Raw genomic sequence first — 17110 nt, 5'->3', positions numbered from 1 at the left:
TCCTGTGTCCTGTGTCCCGGTCCTGTGTCCTGTGTCCCGGTCCTGTGTCCTGTGTCCCGGTCCTGTGTCCCGGTCCTGTGTCCCGGTCCTGTGTCCTGTGTCCCGGTCCTGTGTCCTGTGTCCTGTGTCCCGGTCCTGTGTCCTGTGTCCCGGTCCTGTGTCCCGGTCCTGTGTCCCGGTCCTGTGTCCTGTGTCCCGGTCCTGTGTCCCGGTCCTGTCCCCCGGTCCTGTCCCCCGGTCCTGTCCCCCGGTCCTGTCCCCCGGTCCTGTCCCCCGGTCCTGTCCCCCGGTCCTGTCCCCGGTCCTGGTCCCGGGTCCTGGTCCCGGGTCCTGGTCCCGGGTCCTGGTCCCGGGTCCTGGTCCTGGTTCAGTCCCGGTCCTGTCAAGGTTCAGTCCCGGTCCTGTCAAGGTTCAGTCCCGGTCCTGTCAAGGTTCAGTCCCGGTCCTGTGTCCCGGTCCTGTGTCCCGGTCCTGTGTCCCGGTCCTGTGTCCCGGTCCTGTGTCCCGGTCCGGTCCTGTGTCATACGATGGGCCGGCTGTGGTCCACAGTCTCCGCCTTCTTCAGGTGACCTTTGCTGAAGCTCTGGATGGAGCTGAGCAGAGCGGCGCGGCCACCAGAGGGAGCCACAGGGGGCACTACAGGAGCAGGTGGAGGAGGGGGCGGAGCAGGTGGTGGAGGGGGCGGAGCAGGTGGTGGAGGGGGCGGAGCAGGGGGGGGAGGGGCACCTGAGGAGAGAAAAGGACAGAAACGTGAGGAAACTGAGCTGTGCCTGGAACGGTCAGATGTTTGACCGGGTTTACGGGTCAGATCACCTGACCTCTGACCCATAGACCTGACCTCTGACCCATAGACCTGACCTCTGACCCATAGACCTGACCTCTGACCCATAGACCTGATCTCTGACCCATAGACCTGGTCAAACATCTGCATTCTTTCCAAAGGTTTGACCCTTTGGAACAGCTGAACTGAACCATTACAACATGAAGCAGAGGAACAGGAAGTGATGTCAGCAGCCTCCATCTACTTCCTGTCTGCAGCAAAATAATCCCACCAAAATAACATTAAAATATAAATAAAAAGCTTCTATCGACTGAGAACAAAGAAAACGTGTTCTTCTTGTTTGCAAAGAAAATAAAACTCACCCCTTCACCCGCGCTCACCCCTTCACCCGCGCTCACCCCTTCACCCGCGCTCACCCCTTCACCCGCGCTCACCCCTTCACCCGCGCTCACCCCTTCACCCGCGCTCACCCCTTCACCCGCGCTCACCCCTTCACCCGCGCTCACCCCTTCACCCGCGCTCACCCGCGCTCACCCCTTCACCCGCGCTCACCCCTTCACCCGCGCTCACCCCTTCACCAGTATTTCCACAGTGACGTGACTCGCCCACAAACACAGGGATCGTGCATAAAGTCTCTACCAGATCTGTGTCACTCGTGATGTAGCAAGTATCACCGTGACAGGGTCCGAGCGTGTGCGGACCGTGACAGGGTCCGAGCGTGTGCGGACCGTGACAGGGTCCGAGCGTGTGCGGACCGTGACAGGGTCCGAGCGTGTGCGGACCGTGACAGGGTCCGAGCGTGTGCGGACCGTGACAGGGTCCGAGCGTGTGCGGACCGTGACAGGGTCCGAGCGTGTGCGGACCGTGACAGGGTCCGAGCGTGTGCGGACCGTGACAGGGTCCGAGCGTGTGCAGGGTCCGAGCGTGTGCGGACTGTGACACGGATCAGGCAGAGACTCAAACATGGACGACAGATAAAAGGTGAGAGGTCGTACTCCAGATCCACGTCACACACTTTTAGTCCCGCCTTAGTCCCGCCTTAGTCCCGCCTTAGTCCCGCCTTAGTCCCGCCTTAGTCCCGCCTTAGTCCCGCCTTAGTCCCGCCTTAGTCCCGCCTTAGTCCCGGACAGAATCTGGAGTACGGCCGCCGCCTTTTAATATTTATTATCCACAAAGTCCTGAACCTCTGTCCTTCACAGAAAGACAGTGGGAAGTGACACACTTTAGAGCGCCTCCCTGTGGCTGCGTGTGGAATAGCACCTCCCTGTGGCTGTGTGTGAAACAGCGCCTCCCTGTGGCTGTGTGTGAAACAGCGCCTCCCTGTGGCTGCGTGTGGAATAGCACCTCCCTGTGGCTGCGTGTGGAATAGCACCTCCCTGTGGCTGCGTGTGGAATAGCACCTCCCTGTGGCTGCGTGTGGAATAGCACCTCCCTGTGGCTGCGTGTGGAATAGCACCTCCCTGTGGCTGCGTGTGGAATAGCACCTCCCTGTGGCTGCGTGTGGAATAGCACCTCCCTGTGGCTGTGTGTGGAATAGCACCTCCCTGTGGCTGTAGGTGGAATAGCACCTCCCTGTGGCTGCGTGTGGAATAGCACCTCCCTGTGGCTGTGTGTGGAATAGCACCTCCCTGTGGCTGTGTGTGGAATAGCACCTCCCTGTGGCTGTAGGTGGAATAGCACCTCCCTGTGGCCGTCTGGAGAAGGACAGAAGTTTGGGACGTGCTGAGAACAAGAAGTAAAAGTACTTTACCCAGAAACACGTCAGAACTGAACATGCTCTAACGGGAGAAACGACAGAGACAACAAAGAGTTAACCCCAGAGTTTAGGACACGAGTGTAGGAGATGAGGAGAGGAGACGAGGAGGAGACGAGGAGGGAGGAGAGGAGGAGAGAAGGAGGGAGGAGTCAGCTGTTCTCTCACTTTAGATTCTTGTGTCAAATCAAGTTTGAAGAAATCTCAATTAGTTTGATTTTCAGAGTTAGTCTTAATTAGAGTGTGATGTCTGGGCTGATGACATTGTGGTGGGAGGAGCATAAGACGTCTGTCCCAGTGGAAGCGTCACATGACTGACGGCAGCCAATCACAACACATTACACATCAGACCGTGAGAACATGGTGAGGTCAGATGTTTCTCAGGCTCCTGCACTGACCTGTAGGGGGCGGCGTAGGAGACGAGGGACACGTGGGAGGAGAACTCGCTCCAGAACCTGAAGAAGAAGAAGAGGCTTTAAAATGCACTGCTGTTCCTCCAGTGTCCACAAGAGGCCACTGCAGAGGGGAACACGAGAGGAACACGAGAGGAACACGAGAGGAACATGAGGAACACGAGAGGAACATGAGGAACACGAGAGGAACACGAGAGGAACATGAGAGGAACATGAGAGGAACATGAGAGGAACACGAGAGGAACATGAGAGGAACATGAGGAACACGAGAGGAACACGAGAGGAACACGAGAGGAACACGAGAGGAACATGAGGAACACGAGAGGAACACGAGAGGAACATGAGAGGAACATGAGAGGAACATGAGGAACATGAGAGGAACACGAGAGGAACATGAGGAACACGAGAGGAACACGAGAGGAACACGAGAGGAACACGAGAGGAACATGAGAGGAACATGAGAGGAACATGAGAGGAACATGAGGAACACGAGAGGAACATGAGGAACACGAGAGGAACACGAGAGGAACACGAGAGGAACACGAGAGGAACACGAGAGGAACATGAGAGGAACATGAGGAACACGAGGAACACGAGAGGAACACGAGGAACACGAGGAACACGAGAGGAACACGAGGAACACGAGAGGAACACGAGAGGAACACGAGGGGAACACGAGAGGAACACGAGAGGAACACGAGGAACACGAGAGGAACACGAGAGGAACACGAGGAACACGAGAGGAACACGAGGAACACGAGAGGAACACGAGGAACACGAGAGGAACACGAGGAACACGAGGAACACGAGAGGAACATGAGGAACACGAGAGGAACACGAGAGGAACACGAGAGGAACACGAGAGGAACACGAGAGGAACACGAGAGGAACACGAGAGGAACACGAGGAACACGAGAGGAACACGAGGAACACGAGAGGAACACGAGGGGAACACGAGGAACACGAGAGGAACATGAGAGGAACACGAGGGGAACACGAGAGGAACACGAGAGGAACACGAGAGGAACACGAGAGGAACACGAGAGGAACACGAGAGGAACACGAGAGGAACATGAGGAACACGAGAGGAACATGAGGAACACGAGAGGAACACGAGAGGAACACGAGGAACACGAGAGGAACACGAGGAACACGAGAGGAACATGAGGAACACGAGAGGAACACGAGAGGAACACGAGAGGAACACGAGGAACACGAGAGGAACATGAGGAACACGAGAGGAACACGAGAGGAACACGAGGAACACGAGAGGAACACGAGGAACACGAGAGGAACACGAGAGGAACACGAGAGGAACACGAGAGGAACACGAGAGGAACACGAGGAACACGAGAGGAACACGAGAGGAACACGAGAGGAACACGAGGAACACGAGAGGAACACGAGAGGAACACGAGAGGAACACGAGAGGAACACGAGGAACACGAGAGGAACACGAGAGGAACACGAGAGGAACACGAGAGGAACACGAGAGGAACACGAGAGGAACACGAGGAACACGAGAGGAACACGAGGAACACGAGAGGAACACGAGGAACACGAGAGGAACACGAGGAACACGAGAGGAACACGAGGAACACGAGAGGAACACGAGGGGAACACGAGAGGAACACGAGAGGAACACGAGAGGAACACGAGAGGAACATGAGAGGAACACGAGAGGAACACGAGGAACACGAGAGGAACATGAGGAACACGAGAGGAACATGAGGAACACGAGAGGAACACGAGGAACACGAGAGGAACACGAGGAACACGAGAGGAACATGAGGAACACGAGAGGAACACGAGAGGAACACGAGAGGAACACGAGGAACACGAGAGGAACACGAGAGGAACACGAGAGGAACACGAGAGGAACACGAGGAACACGAGAGGAACACGAGGAACACGAGAGGAACATGAGGAACACGAGAGGAACACGAGAGGAACACGAGGAACACGAGAGGAACACGAGGGGAACACGAGAGGAACACGAGAGGAACACGAGAGGAACACGAGAGGAACACGAGAGGAACACGAGAGGAACACGAGAGGAACACGAGAGGAACACGAGGAACACGAGAGGAACACGAGAGGAACACGAGAGGAACACGAGAGGAACACGAGAGGAACACGAGAGGAACACGAGAGGAACACGAGGAACACGAGAGGAACATGAGGAACACGAGAGGAACACGAGGAACACGAGAGGAACATGAGGAACACGAGAGGAACACGAGAGGAACACGAGGGGAACACGAGAGGAACACGAGAGGAACACGAGAGGAACATGAGAGGAACACGAGAGGAACATGAGAGGAACACGAGAGGAACACGAGAGGAACATGAGGAACACGAGAGGAACATGAGGAACACGAGAGGAACACGAGAGGAACACGAGGGGAACACGAGAGGAACACGAGAGGAACACGAGGGGAACACGAGAGGAACACGAGAGGAACACGAGAGGAACATGAGAGGAACACGAGAGGAACATGAGAACCTTCAGATGGACCTGGTGAACTGAGCCATTGAATTTTTCCGTTTTGAATCTGAAATGAGACTGACCAGAGTTGTTGTTGTTTGGTGCAGAAAGTTCCTCCTCGTTCTCGAACGCAGACTGTCGAGACTTCTGAAACACATAATACACTTTGAGCTTCTGAAACACATGATGCACTTTGAGCTTCTGAAACACATGATGCACTTTGAGCTTCTGAAACACATGATGCACTTTGAGCTTCTGAAACACATGATGCACTTTGAGCTTCTGAAACACATGATGCACTTTGAGCTTCTGAAACACATAATGCACTTTGAGCTTCTGAAACACATGATGCACTTTGAGCTTCTGAAACACATAATGCACTTTGAGCTTCTGAAACACATAATGCACTTTGCGCTTCTGAAACACATAATACACTTTGAGCTTCTGAAACACATGATGCACTTTGAGCTTCTGAAACACATGATGCACTTTGAGCTTCTGAAACACATGATGCACTTTGAGCTTCTGAAACACATGATGCACTTTGAGCTTCTGAAACACATAATGCACTTTGAGCTTCTGAAACACATGATGCACTTTGAGCTTCTGAAACACATAATGCACTTTGAGCTTCTGAAACACATGATGCACTTTGAGCTTCTGAAACACATAATGCACTTTGAGCTTCTGAAACACATAATGCACTTTGCGCTTCTGAAACACATAATACACTTTGAGCTTCTGAAACACATGATGCACTTTGAGCTTCTGAAACACATGATGCACTTTGAGCTTCTGAAACACATGATGCACTTTGAGCTTCTGAAACACATGATGCACTTTGAGCTTCTGAAACACATGATGCACTTTGAGCTTCTGAAACACATAATGCACTTTGAGCTTCTGAAACACATGATGCACTTTGAGCTTCTGAAACACATAATGCACTTTGAGCTTCTGAAACACATAATGCACTTTGCGCTTCTGAAACACATAATACACTTTGAGCTTCTGAAACACATAATACACTTTGAGCTTCTGAAACACATAATGCACTTTGAGCTTCTGAAACACATAATACACTAAGAGCTTCTGAAACACATAATACACTAAGAGCTTCTGAAACACATAATACACTAAGAGCTTCTGAAACACATAATACACTAAGAGCTTCTGAAACACATAATACACTTTGAGCTTCTGAAACACATAATGCACTTTGAGCTTCTGAAACACATAATACACTTTGAGCTTCTGAAACACATAATACACTTTGAGCTTCTGAAACACATAATGCACTTTGCGCTTCTGAAACACATAATACACTTTGAGCTTCTGAAACACATAATACACTTTGAGCTTCTGAAACACATAATGCACTTTGAGCTTCTGAAACACATAATACACTAAGAGCTTCTGAAACACATAATACACTAAGAGCTTCTGAAACACATAATACACTAAGAGCTTCTGAAACACATAATACACTTTGAGCTTCTGAAACACATAATGCACTTTGAGCTTCTGAAACACATAATGCACTTTGAGCTTCTGAAACACATAATACACTTTGAGCTTCTGAAACACATAATACACTTTGAGCTTCTGAAACACATAATACACTTTGAGCTTCTGAAACACATAATACACTTTGAGCTTCTGAAACACATAATACACTTTGAGCTTCTGAAACACATAATACACTTTGAGCTTCTGAAACACATAATACACTTTGAGCTTCTGAAACACATAATACACTTTGAGCTTCTGAAACACATAATACACTTTGAGCTTCTGAAACACATAATGCACTTTGAGCTTCTGAAACACATAATACACTTTGAGCTTCTGAAACACATAATACACTTTGAGCTTCTGAAACACATAATACACTTTGAGCTTCTGAAACACATAATACACTTTGAGCTTCTGAAACACATAATACACTTTGAGCTTCTGAAACACATAATACACTTTGAGCTTCTGAAACACATAATGCACTTTGCGCTTCTGAAACACATAATACACTTTGAGCTTCTGAAACACATAATACACTTTGAGCTTCTGAAACACATAATGCACTTTGAGCTTCTGAAACACATAATACACTAAGAGCTTCTGAAACACATAATACACTAAGAGCTTCTGAAACACATAATACACTAAGAGCTTCTGAAACACATAATACACTAAGAGCTTCTGAAACACATAATACACTAAGAGCTTCTGAAACACATAATACACTTTGAGCTTCTGAAACACATAATGCACTTTGAGCTTCTGAAACACATAATGCACTTTGAGCTTCTGAAACACATAATACACTTTGAGCTTCTGAAACACATAATACACTTTGAGCTTCTGAAACACATAATACACTTTGAGCTTCTGAAACACATAATACACTTTGAGCTTCTGAAACACATAATACACTTTGAGCTTCTGAAACACATAATACACTTTGAGCTTCTGAAACACATAATACACTTTGAGCTTCTGAAACACATAATACACTTTGAGCTTCTGAAACACATAATGCACTTTGAGCTTCTGAAACACATAATACACTTTGAGCTTCTGAAACACATAATACACTTTGAGCTTCTGAAACACATAATACACTTTGAGCTTCTGAAACACATAATGCACTTTGAGCTTCTGAAACACATAATACACTTTGAGCTTCTGAAACACATAATACACTTTGAGCTTCTGAAACACATAATGCACTTTGCGCTTCTGAAACACATAATACACTTTGAGCTTCTGAAACACATAATGCACTTTGAGCTTTACTTTGCGTGCGAGCAGCTTCCTCCTCTTCCTCTCCTCGTCTGAGCAGTGATGAGACTGAGCTCTGGTCAGACGTCTGTGCTGATGCAGCTGAAACAAACACACCGGCTTTAGAGCAGCTGTAGAGCGGCTGTGAAGCGGCTTCAGAGCGGCTGTAGAGCGGCTGTGAAGCGGCTTCAGAGCGGCTGTAGAGCGGCTGTGAAGCGGCTTCAGAGCGGCTGTAGAGCGGCTGTGAAGCGGCTTCAGAGCGGCTGTAGAGCGGCTGTGAAGCGGCTTCAGAGCGGCTGTGAAGCGGCTTCAGAGCGGCTGTAGAGCGGCTGTGAAGCGGCTTCAGAGCGGCTGTAGAGCGGCTGTGAAGCGGCTTCAGAGCGGCTGTGAAGCGGCTTCAGAGCGGCTTCAGGTTCAGACCTGTCTCTGTTCTTCTTGCAGTCTTCGTTCTAAACTCTCTTTGGCAGATTTCAGAGCTTCTTTTAATCGACTGGAAACCTACAACAAACATTTATGCTTCAACTTTCATGTCTGGAATAATAATACTGCAGTTTTTGATTCATGAAGTACTTTATGATCAGAACATGAACGCTCTGGTTTTACCTTAAACTGAGTCTTCTCTGAAAGCTGAAGCTGCACGTCACTGAACAACCTGCACAATACAATATTATGTTATATATATATATATATATATATATATATATATATATATATATATATATATATATATATATATATATATATATTAGACAACCTGCAGACAATACGAGAGAGATGTATATATTATATATAATATATAAATAAATACGTACGGTGTTTGTATGAGCGCAGACACTGAAGGAAGTCCAGATTTAAGAGCTTCTGTCGACAAGAGCGACTGCAGCACGGAACCTGAGGAGACGAGGAGACAAGGAGTCAGACAAGGAGACGAGGAGGCAAGGAGTCAGACAAGGAGACGAGGAGGCAAGGAGTCAGACAAGGAGACGAGGAGGCAAGGAGTCAGACAAGGAGACGAGGAGGCAAGGAGTCAGACAAGGAGACGAGGAAGCAAGGAGTCAGACAAGGAGACGAGGAGGCAAGGAGTCAGACAAGGAGACAAAGAGTCAGACAAGGAGACGAGGAGGCAAGGAGTCAGACAAGGAGACGAGGAGGCAAAGAGTCAGACAAGGAGACGAGGAGGCAAAGAGTCAGACAAGGAGACGAGGAGGCAAAGAGTCAGACAAGGAGACGAGGAGGCAAAGAGTCAGACAAGGAGACGAGGAGGCAAAGAGTCAGACAAGGAGACGAGGAGGCAAAGAGTCAGACAAGGAGACGAGGAGGCAAAGAGACGAGGAGGCAAGGAGTCAGACAAGGAGACGAGGAGGCAAGGAGTCAGACAAGGAGACGAGGAGGCAAAGAGACGAGGAGGCAAAGAGTCAGACAAGGAGACGAGGAGGCAAAGAGTCAGACAAGGAGACGAGGAGGCAAAGAGTCAGACAAGGAGACGAGGCGGCAAGGAGTCAGACAAGGAGACGAGGAGGCAAAGAGTCAGACAAGGAGACGAGGAGGCAAAGAGTCAGACAAGGAGACGAGGAGGCAAAGAGTCAGACAAGGAGACGAGGAGGCAAAGAGTCAGACAAGGAGACGAGGAGGCAAAGAGTCAGACAAGGAGACGAGGAGGCAAAGAGACGAGGAGGCAAAGAGTCAGACAAGGAGACGAGGAGGCAAAGAGTCAGACAAGGAGACGAGGAGTCAGACAAGGGGACGAGGAGTCAGACAAGGGGTCGAGGAGTCAGACAAGGGGACGAGGAGTCAGACAAGGGGACGAGGAGTCAGACAAGGGGACGAGGAGTCAGACAAGGAGTCAGACAAGGGGACGAGTCAGACAAGGGGACGAGGAGTCAGACAAGGGGACGAGGAGTCAGACAAGGGGACGAGGAGTCAGACAAGGAGACGAGGAGGCAAAGAGTCAGACAAGGAGACGAGGAGGCAAAGAGTCAGACAAGGAGACGAGGAGGCAAAGAGTCAGACAAGGAGACGAGGAGTCAGACAAGGGGACGAGTCAGACAAGGGGACGAGGAGTCAGACAAGGGGACGAGTCAGACAAGGGGACGAGGAGTCAGACAAGGGGACGAGGAGTCAGACAAGGGGACGAGGAGTCAGACAAGTGGACGAGGAGTCAGACAAGGGGACGAGGAGTCAGACAAGGGGACGAGGAGTCAGACAAGGGGACGAGGAGTCAGACACGCCCCCTGGAGGACGCTCTCTCATGTGACACGCCCCCTGGAGGACGCTCTCTCATGTGACACGCCCCCTGGAGGACGCTCTCTCATGTGACACGCCCCCTGGAGGACGCTCTCTCATGTGACACGCCCCCTGGAGGACGCTCTCTCATGTGACACGCCCCCTGGAGGACGCTCTCATGTGACACGCCTCCAGGTGACACGCCCCCTGGAGGACGCTCTCACATGTGACACGCCCCCTGGAGGACGCTCTCATGTGACACGCCCCCTGGAGGACGCTCTCATGTGACACGCCCCCTGGAGGACGCTCTCATGTGACACGCCCCCTGGAGGACGCTCTCATGTGACACGCCCCCTGGAGGACGCTCTCATGTGACACGCCCCCTGGAGGACGCTCTCATGTGACACGCCTGGAGGACACTCTCATGTGACACGCCCTCTGGAGGACGCTCTCATGTGACACGCCCCCTGGATGACACGCCCCCTGGAGGACACTCTCATGTGACACGCCCCCTGGAGGACACGCCCCCTGTAGTTCAGACTGTGGTGCGTTCACTGACCGACTGTGGTGTGTGGGACGTCCGGAAACTGGTCCACGGGGACAGAGTCTGGAGGACGACCGTACGTCATCTCAAACAGAACCAGCCCGAAAGAGAAGATGTCCACGCTCTCTGTGGTCTGCATGAGAACCAGGAGAACATGAGGAGAACCAGGAGAACATGAGGAGAACCAGGAGAACATGAGAACATGAGAACATGAGAACATGAGAACATGAGGAGAACCAGGAGAACATGAGGAGAACCAGGAGAACATGAGGAGAACCAGGAGAACATGAGGAGAACCAGGAGAACATGAGGAGAACCAGGAGAACACGAGAACCAGGAGAACATGAGGAGAACCAGGAGAACATGAGGACGAGGAGAACACGAGGAGAACCAGGAGAACACGAGAACCAGGAGAACATGAGGAGAACCAGGAGAACATGAGGAGAACCAGGAGAACCAGGAGAACACGGAGAACCAGGAGAACCAGGAGAACAGGAGAACAGGAGAACATGAGGAGAACCAGGAGAACATGAGGAGAACCAGGAGAACATGGAGAACATGAGAACCAGAAGAACATGAGGAGAACCAGGAAAACATGAGGAGAACCAGGAAAACATGAGGGGAACCAGGAGAACATGAGGAGAACCAGGAGAACATGAGGAGAACCAGGAGAACATGAGGAGAAACAGGAGAACACGAGGAGAACCAGGAGAACACGAGAAGAACCAGGAGAACACGAGAACCAGGAGAACATGAGGAGAACCAGGAGAACATGAGGACGAGGAGAACACGAGGAGAACCAGGAGAACACGAGAACCAGGAGAACATGAGGAGAACCAGGAGAACATGAGGAGAACCAGGAGAACACGGAGAACATGAGGAGAACCAGGAGAACAGGAGAACATGAGGAGAACCAGGAGAACATGAGGAGAACCAGGAGAACATGAGGAGAACCAGGAGAACATGGAGAACATGAGAACCAGAAGAACATGGGGAGAACCAGAAGAACATGAGGAGAACCAGGAAAACATGAGGAGAACCAGGAAAACATGAGGAGAACCAGGAAAACATGAGGAGAACCAGGAAAACATGATGAGAACCAGGAAAACATGAGGAGAACCAGGAAAACATGAGGAGAACCAGGAAAACATGAGAACCAGGAGAACATGAGAACCAGGAGAACATGAGGAGAACCACAAGAACAAGAGAACAAGAGGAGAACCTGAGGAGAACATGAGGAGAACCAGGAGAACATGAGAACCACAAGAACTGGAGAACATGAGGAGAACCAGGAGAACATGAGGAGAACCAGGAGAACATGAGAACCACAAGAACATGAGGAGAACCAGGAGAACATGAGAACCACAAGAACAAGAGAACATGAGGAGAACCAGGAGAACATGAGGAGAGCCGTGACCAGAGGAGGACCAGGAGAAGAACCAGGAGAACATGAGGAGAACATGAGCAGAGGCAGGTGTTTCTTACGTTGATCTTCCTGAACTGGGTGAACATGGGTCTGAGCGAGGATGAAGCTCCCAGAAGTCCGTTCTCCAGGTCCACGAGTCGAACTGAAGCTCCGTCCAGAAGAACGTTACACGAGTGAAGATGTCCGAAGAACAGCCCCGAGTCGTGGAGCAGTGCCAGGGCCTGGAGAGAGAACCAGGGTCAGGACCGGGTCTGGACCGGGTCTGGACCGGGTCTGGACCGGGTCTGGACCGGGCTCTCACCTGGAGGATGGTGCGTCCGTACAGTTTGATGCAGGGCAGGTCCAGGCCTTGGCTCTTTTTGGGATTACAATATTTCTTCAGATACGTTTCCCTCGGCTTCACCTGCAACAAACACCAATGTATTTAAAACATGTCACTGGTCCTGGTCCTGGTCCTGGTCCTGGTCCTGGTCCTGGTCCTGGTCCTGGTCCTGGTCCTGGTCCTGGTCCTGGTCCCTAAATCCTCCTGACACTTTTTACTCCTGAGCTCGATCTGAGCGAGTCACAAAAAGACGTTTAGTATGTGTGTGAGGGGCGTGGCTAAAGCTAGTGTGTGTGAGGGGCGTGGCTAAAGCTAGTGTGTGTGAGGGGCGTGGCTAAAGCTAGTATGTGTGAGGGGCGTGGCTAAAGCTAGTATGTGTGAGGGGCGTGGCTAAAGCTAGTGTGTGTGAGGGGCGTGGCTAAAGCTAGTGTGTGTGAGGGGCGTGGCTAAAGCTAGTGTGTGTGAGGGGCGTGGCTAAAGCTAGTGTGTGTGAGGGGCGTGGCTAAAGCTAGTGTGTGTGAGGGGCGTGGCTAAAGCTAGTGTGTGTGAGGGGCGTGGCTAAAGCTAGTGTGTGTGAGGGGCGTGGCTAAAGCTAGTGTGTGTGAGGGGCGTGGCTAAAGCTAGTGTGTGTGAGGGGCGTGGCTAAAGCTAGTGTGTGTGAGGGGCGTGGCTAAAGCTAGTGTGTGTGAGGGGCGTGGCTAAAGCTAGTGTGTGTGAAGGGCGTGGCTAAAGCTAGCGTGTGTGTGTGAGGGGCGTGGCTAAAGCTAGTGTGTGTGAGGGGCGTGGCTAAAGCTAGTATGTGTGAGGGGCGTGGCTAAAGCTAGTGTGTGTGAGGGGCGTGGCTAAAGCTAGTGTGTGTGAGGGGCGTGGCTAAAGCTAGTGTGTGTGAGGGGCGTGGCTAAAGCTAGTGTGTGTGAGGGGCGTGGCTAAAGCTAGTGTGTGTGAGGGGCGTGGCTAAAGCTAGTGTGTGTGAGGGGCGTGGCTAAAGCTAGTGTGTGTGAGGGGCGTGGCTAAAGCTAGTGTGTGTGAGGGGCGTGGCTAAAGCTAGTGTGTGTGAGGGGCGTGGCTAAAGCTAGTGTGTGTGAGGGGCGTGGCTAAAGCTAGTGTGTGTGAAGGGCGTGGCTAAAGCTAGCGTGTGTGTGTGAGGGGCGTGGCTAAAGCTAGCGTGTGTGAAGGGCGTGGCTAAAGCTAGTGTGTGTGAGGGGCGTGGCTAAAGCTAGTGTGTGTGAGGGGCGTGGCTAAAGCTAGTGTGTGTGAGGGGCGTGGCTAAAGCTAGTGTGTGTGAGGGGCGTGGCTAAAGCTAGTGTGTGTGAGGGGCGTGGCTAAAGCTAGTGTGTGTGAAGGGCGTGGCTAAAGCTAGCGTGTGTGAGGGGCGTGGCTAAAGCTAGCGTGTGTGAGGGGCGTGGCTAAAGCTAGCGTGTGTGAGGGGCGTGGCTAAAGCTAGCGTGTGTGAGGGGCGTGGCTAAAGCTAGTGTGTGTGAGGGGCGTGGCTAAAGCTAGTGTGTGTGAGGGGCGTGGCTAAAGCTAGTGTGTGTGAGGGGCGTGGCTAAAGCTAGTGTGTGTGAGGGGCGTGGCTAAAGCTAGTGTGTGTGAGGGGCGTGGCTAAAGTTAGCGTGTGTGAGGGGCGTGGCTAAAGCTAGCGTGTGTGAGGGGCGTGGCTAAAGCTAGCGTGTGTGAGGGGCGTGGCTAAAGCTAGTGTGTGTGAGGGGCGTGGCTAAAGCTAACGTGTGTGAGGGGCGTGGCTAAAGCTAACGTGTGTGAGGGGCGTGGCTAAAGCTAGGGTGTGTGAGGTAGCTTTGTGTTGCTAACGTGCTTTGCTAGCTTTGTGTTGCTAAAGTGCTTTGCTAACTTTGTGTTGCTAATGTGCTTTGCTAGATTTGTGTTGCTAGCATGCTTTGCTAGCTTTGTTTTGCTAACGTGTTTTGCTAGCTCTGTGTTGCTAAGGCTCCACATAGTCGTTAGCATCAGTGGAAACAAGTCAGAGTTTGAGACAAATGATTCTTTTGCCTCTTGTTTTGGCCTGAGTCTGTGTTCTCTCTCTCGTCCAATCATCTGGCTGTGCTGTGGAGGCTCCTCCCCCTGAGATAAGAGCCAGACACTCTCAGGGGCCAGAATCTCTCAGGGGCCAGAACCTCTCAGGCTGAGAGGTTAGCTACTTCAGACTGAGACACTTCAGGACTGAACCAGTGGAAACGTGTCTTTAGTCGTAACTGAAGTAGCTGTATTTATAGTAGTACTATAGTACTGCAGAAGTAGTAGTACGAGTAGTAGTAGTACACAGTACTGCAGTAGCAGTAGTAGACAGTATTGTAGCAATAGCAGTAGCAGTAGTAGCAGACAGTACCTTACAGATGTGGTCTCTTAAGGAGCCTCTCTCACTGAAGGGTCTGATGAGCAGAGCAGAAGATTCACTGACGCTGGAGAAAACCAACGGAACCACCAACGACCTCTGAGACACAACAACAGATTACTCCAGATGCCCTCCCAAACTACCATATATAATATATATATATATATATATATATATATATATATATATATATATATATATATATATATATATATATATATATATATATATATATATATATATATATATATATATATATATATATATATACATACACATCTTTAAGGTGAACAGTGAGCGTGTGGTTGTGTCTTACAGAAAGTGTCGAGATCAGTTTGACGGCCGACTGAAGGTCTTTGTCTGAGAGGAACTTGTCTGGGCCCAGATCCACCTGAAGACAACGCAACAATTTAAGGTAACAAACCGGGTCTAAAGCGGGTCTAAAGCGGGACTAAAGCGGGACTAAGGCGGGACTAAGGCGGGACTAAGGCGGGTCTAAGGCGGGTCTAAGGCGGGACTAAAGCGGGACTAAAGCGGGTGTAAAGATGGACTAAAGCAGGACTAAAGCGGGTGTAAAGCGGGTGTAAAGCTGGACTAAAGCGGGGCTAAAGCGGGGCTAAAGCGGGTGTAAAGCGGGTGTAAAGCAGGACTAAAGCGGGACTAAAGCGGGTCTAAAGCGGATGTAAAGCAGGACTAAAGCGGGTCTAAAGCGGGTGTAAAGCTGGACTAAAGCGGGGCTAAAGCGGGTGTAAAGCGGGTGTAAAGCGGGTGTAAAGCGGGACTAAAGCGGGTCTAAAGCGGGTGTAAAGCTGGACTAAAGCAGGGCTAAAGCGGGTGTAAAGCTGGACTAAAGCGGGACTAAAGCGGGTCTAAAGCGGGTGTAAAGCGGGACTAAAGCGGGTGTAAAGCTGGACTAAAGCAGGACTAAAGCGGGTGTAAAGCGGGTGTAAAGCTGGACCAAAGCGGGACTAAAGCGGGTCTAAAGCGGGTCTAAAGCTGGACTAAAGCGGGACTAAAGCGGGTGTAAAGCGGGTGTAAAGCTGGACTAAAGCGGGACTAAAGCGGGTCTAAAGCGGGGCTAAAGCGGGACTAAAGCGGGTCTAAAGCGGGTGTAAAGCGGGTGTAAAGCAGGACTAAAGCGGGTCTAAAGCGGGACTAAAGTGGGTCTAAAGCTGGACTAAAGTGGGTCTAAAGCTGGACTAAAGCGGGACTAAAGCGGGTGTAAAGCTGGACTAAAGCGGGACTAAAGTGGGTCTAAAGCGGGTGTAAAGCGGGTGTAAAGCAGGACTAAAGCGGGTCTAAAGCGGGACTAAAGTGGGTCTAAAGCTGGACTAAAGCGGGACTAAAGCGGGTGTAAAGCTGGACTAAAGCGGGACTAAAGTGGGTCTAAAGCAGGACTAAAGCGGGTCTAAAGCTGGACTATAGCGGGACTAAAGCGGGACTAAAGCGGGTCTAAAGCGGGTGTAAAGCTGGACTAAAGCGGGACTAAAGCGGGTCTAAAGCGGGACTAAAGCGGGACTAAAGCGGGTCTAAAGCGGGTGTAAAGCGGGTGTAAAGCGGGACTAAAGCGGGTCTAAAGCTGGACTAAAGCTGGACTAAAGCGGGACTAAAGCGGGTCTAAAGCGGGTCTAAAGCGGGTCTAAAGCGGGACTAAAGCGGGTCTAAAGCGGGTGTAAAGCTGGACTAAAGCAGGGCTAAAGCGGGTGTAAAGCTGGACTAAAGCGGGACTAAAGCGGGTGTAAAGCGGGACTAAAGCGGGTGTAAAGCTGGACTAAAGCGGGACTAAAGCGGGTGTAAAGCGGGTGTAAAGCTGGACTAAAGCGGGACTAAAGCGGGTCTAAAGCGGGTCTAAAGCTGGACTAAAGCGGGACTAAAGCGGGTGTAAAGCGGGTGTAAAGCTGGACTAAAGCGGGACTAAAGCGGGTCTAAAGCGGGGCTAAAGCGGGACTAAAGCGGGTCTAAAGCTGGACTAAAGCGGGGCTAAAGCGGGTGTAAAGCGGGTGTAAAGCTGGACTAAAGCGGGTCTAAA

General features: G+C 51.0%; 1 protein-coding gene across 2 annotated transcripts in view; it reads right to left on the bottom strand.

The window, feature by feature from the left end:
- Positions 1–259: 259 nt before the first annotated feature.
- pxk (PX domain containing serine/threonine kinase) overlaps positions 260–17110 on the bottom strand; it is a 37088-nt gene continuing 20237 nt past the window's right edge. Inside the window, exons 7-18 of one of the 2 annotated variants that reach the window (XM_072440109.1) lie at positions 15398–15472; positions 15076–15180; positions 12711–12812; positions 12469–12630; positions 10999–11116; positions 9029–9107; positions 8820–8868; positions 8637–8714; positions 8232–8318; positions 5519–5582; positions 2933–2989; positions 260–726 (exon numbers count right to left, since the gene is read on the bottom strand). In XM_072440109.1, the coding sequence (XP_072296210.1) occupies positions 521–726; positions 2933–2989; positions 5519–5582; positions 8232–8318; positions 8637–8714; positions 8820–8868; positions 9029–9107; positions 10999–11116; positions 12469–12630; positions 12711–12812; positions 15076–15180; positions 15398–15472 (1182 nt within the window). In that variant the 3' untranslated portion in view covers positions 260–520. Of the gene's footprint in view, positions 727–2523; positions 2560–2932; positions 2990–5518; positions 5583–8231; positions 8319–8636; positions 8715–8819; positions 8869–9028; positions 9108–10998; positions 11117–12468; positions 12631–12710; positions 12813–15075; positions 15181–15397; positions 15473–17110 lie in introns of those variants that run through there. The other variant, XM_072440110.1, reaches the window with a different exon arrangement.

The sequence above is a fragment of the Eucyclogobius newberryi genome, unplaced genomic scaffold, assembly GCF_026437365.1.
Source record: "Eucyclogobius newberryi isolate DKJ021-1_F unplaced genomic scaffold, fEucNew1.0.hap1 SCAF_11, whole genome shotgun sequence".
NCBI lineage: Eukaryota > Metazoa > Chordata > Actinopteri > Gobiiformes > Gobiidae > Eucyclogobius > Eucyclogobius newberryi.
The sequence above is the reverse complement of the archived record's forward strand: the minus strand, read 5'-3'. Positions and strand labels throughout refer to the sequence as shown.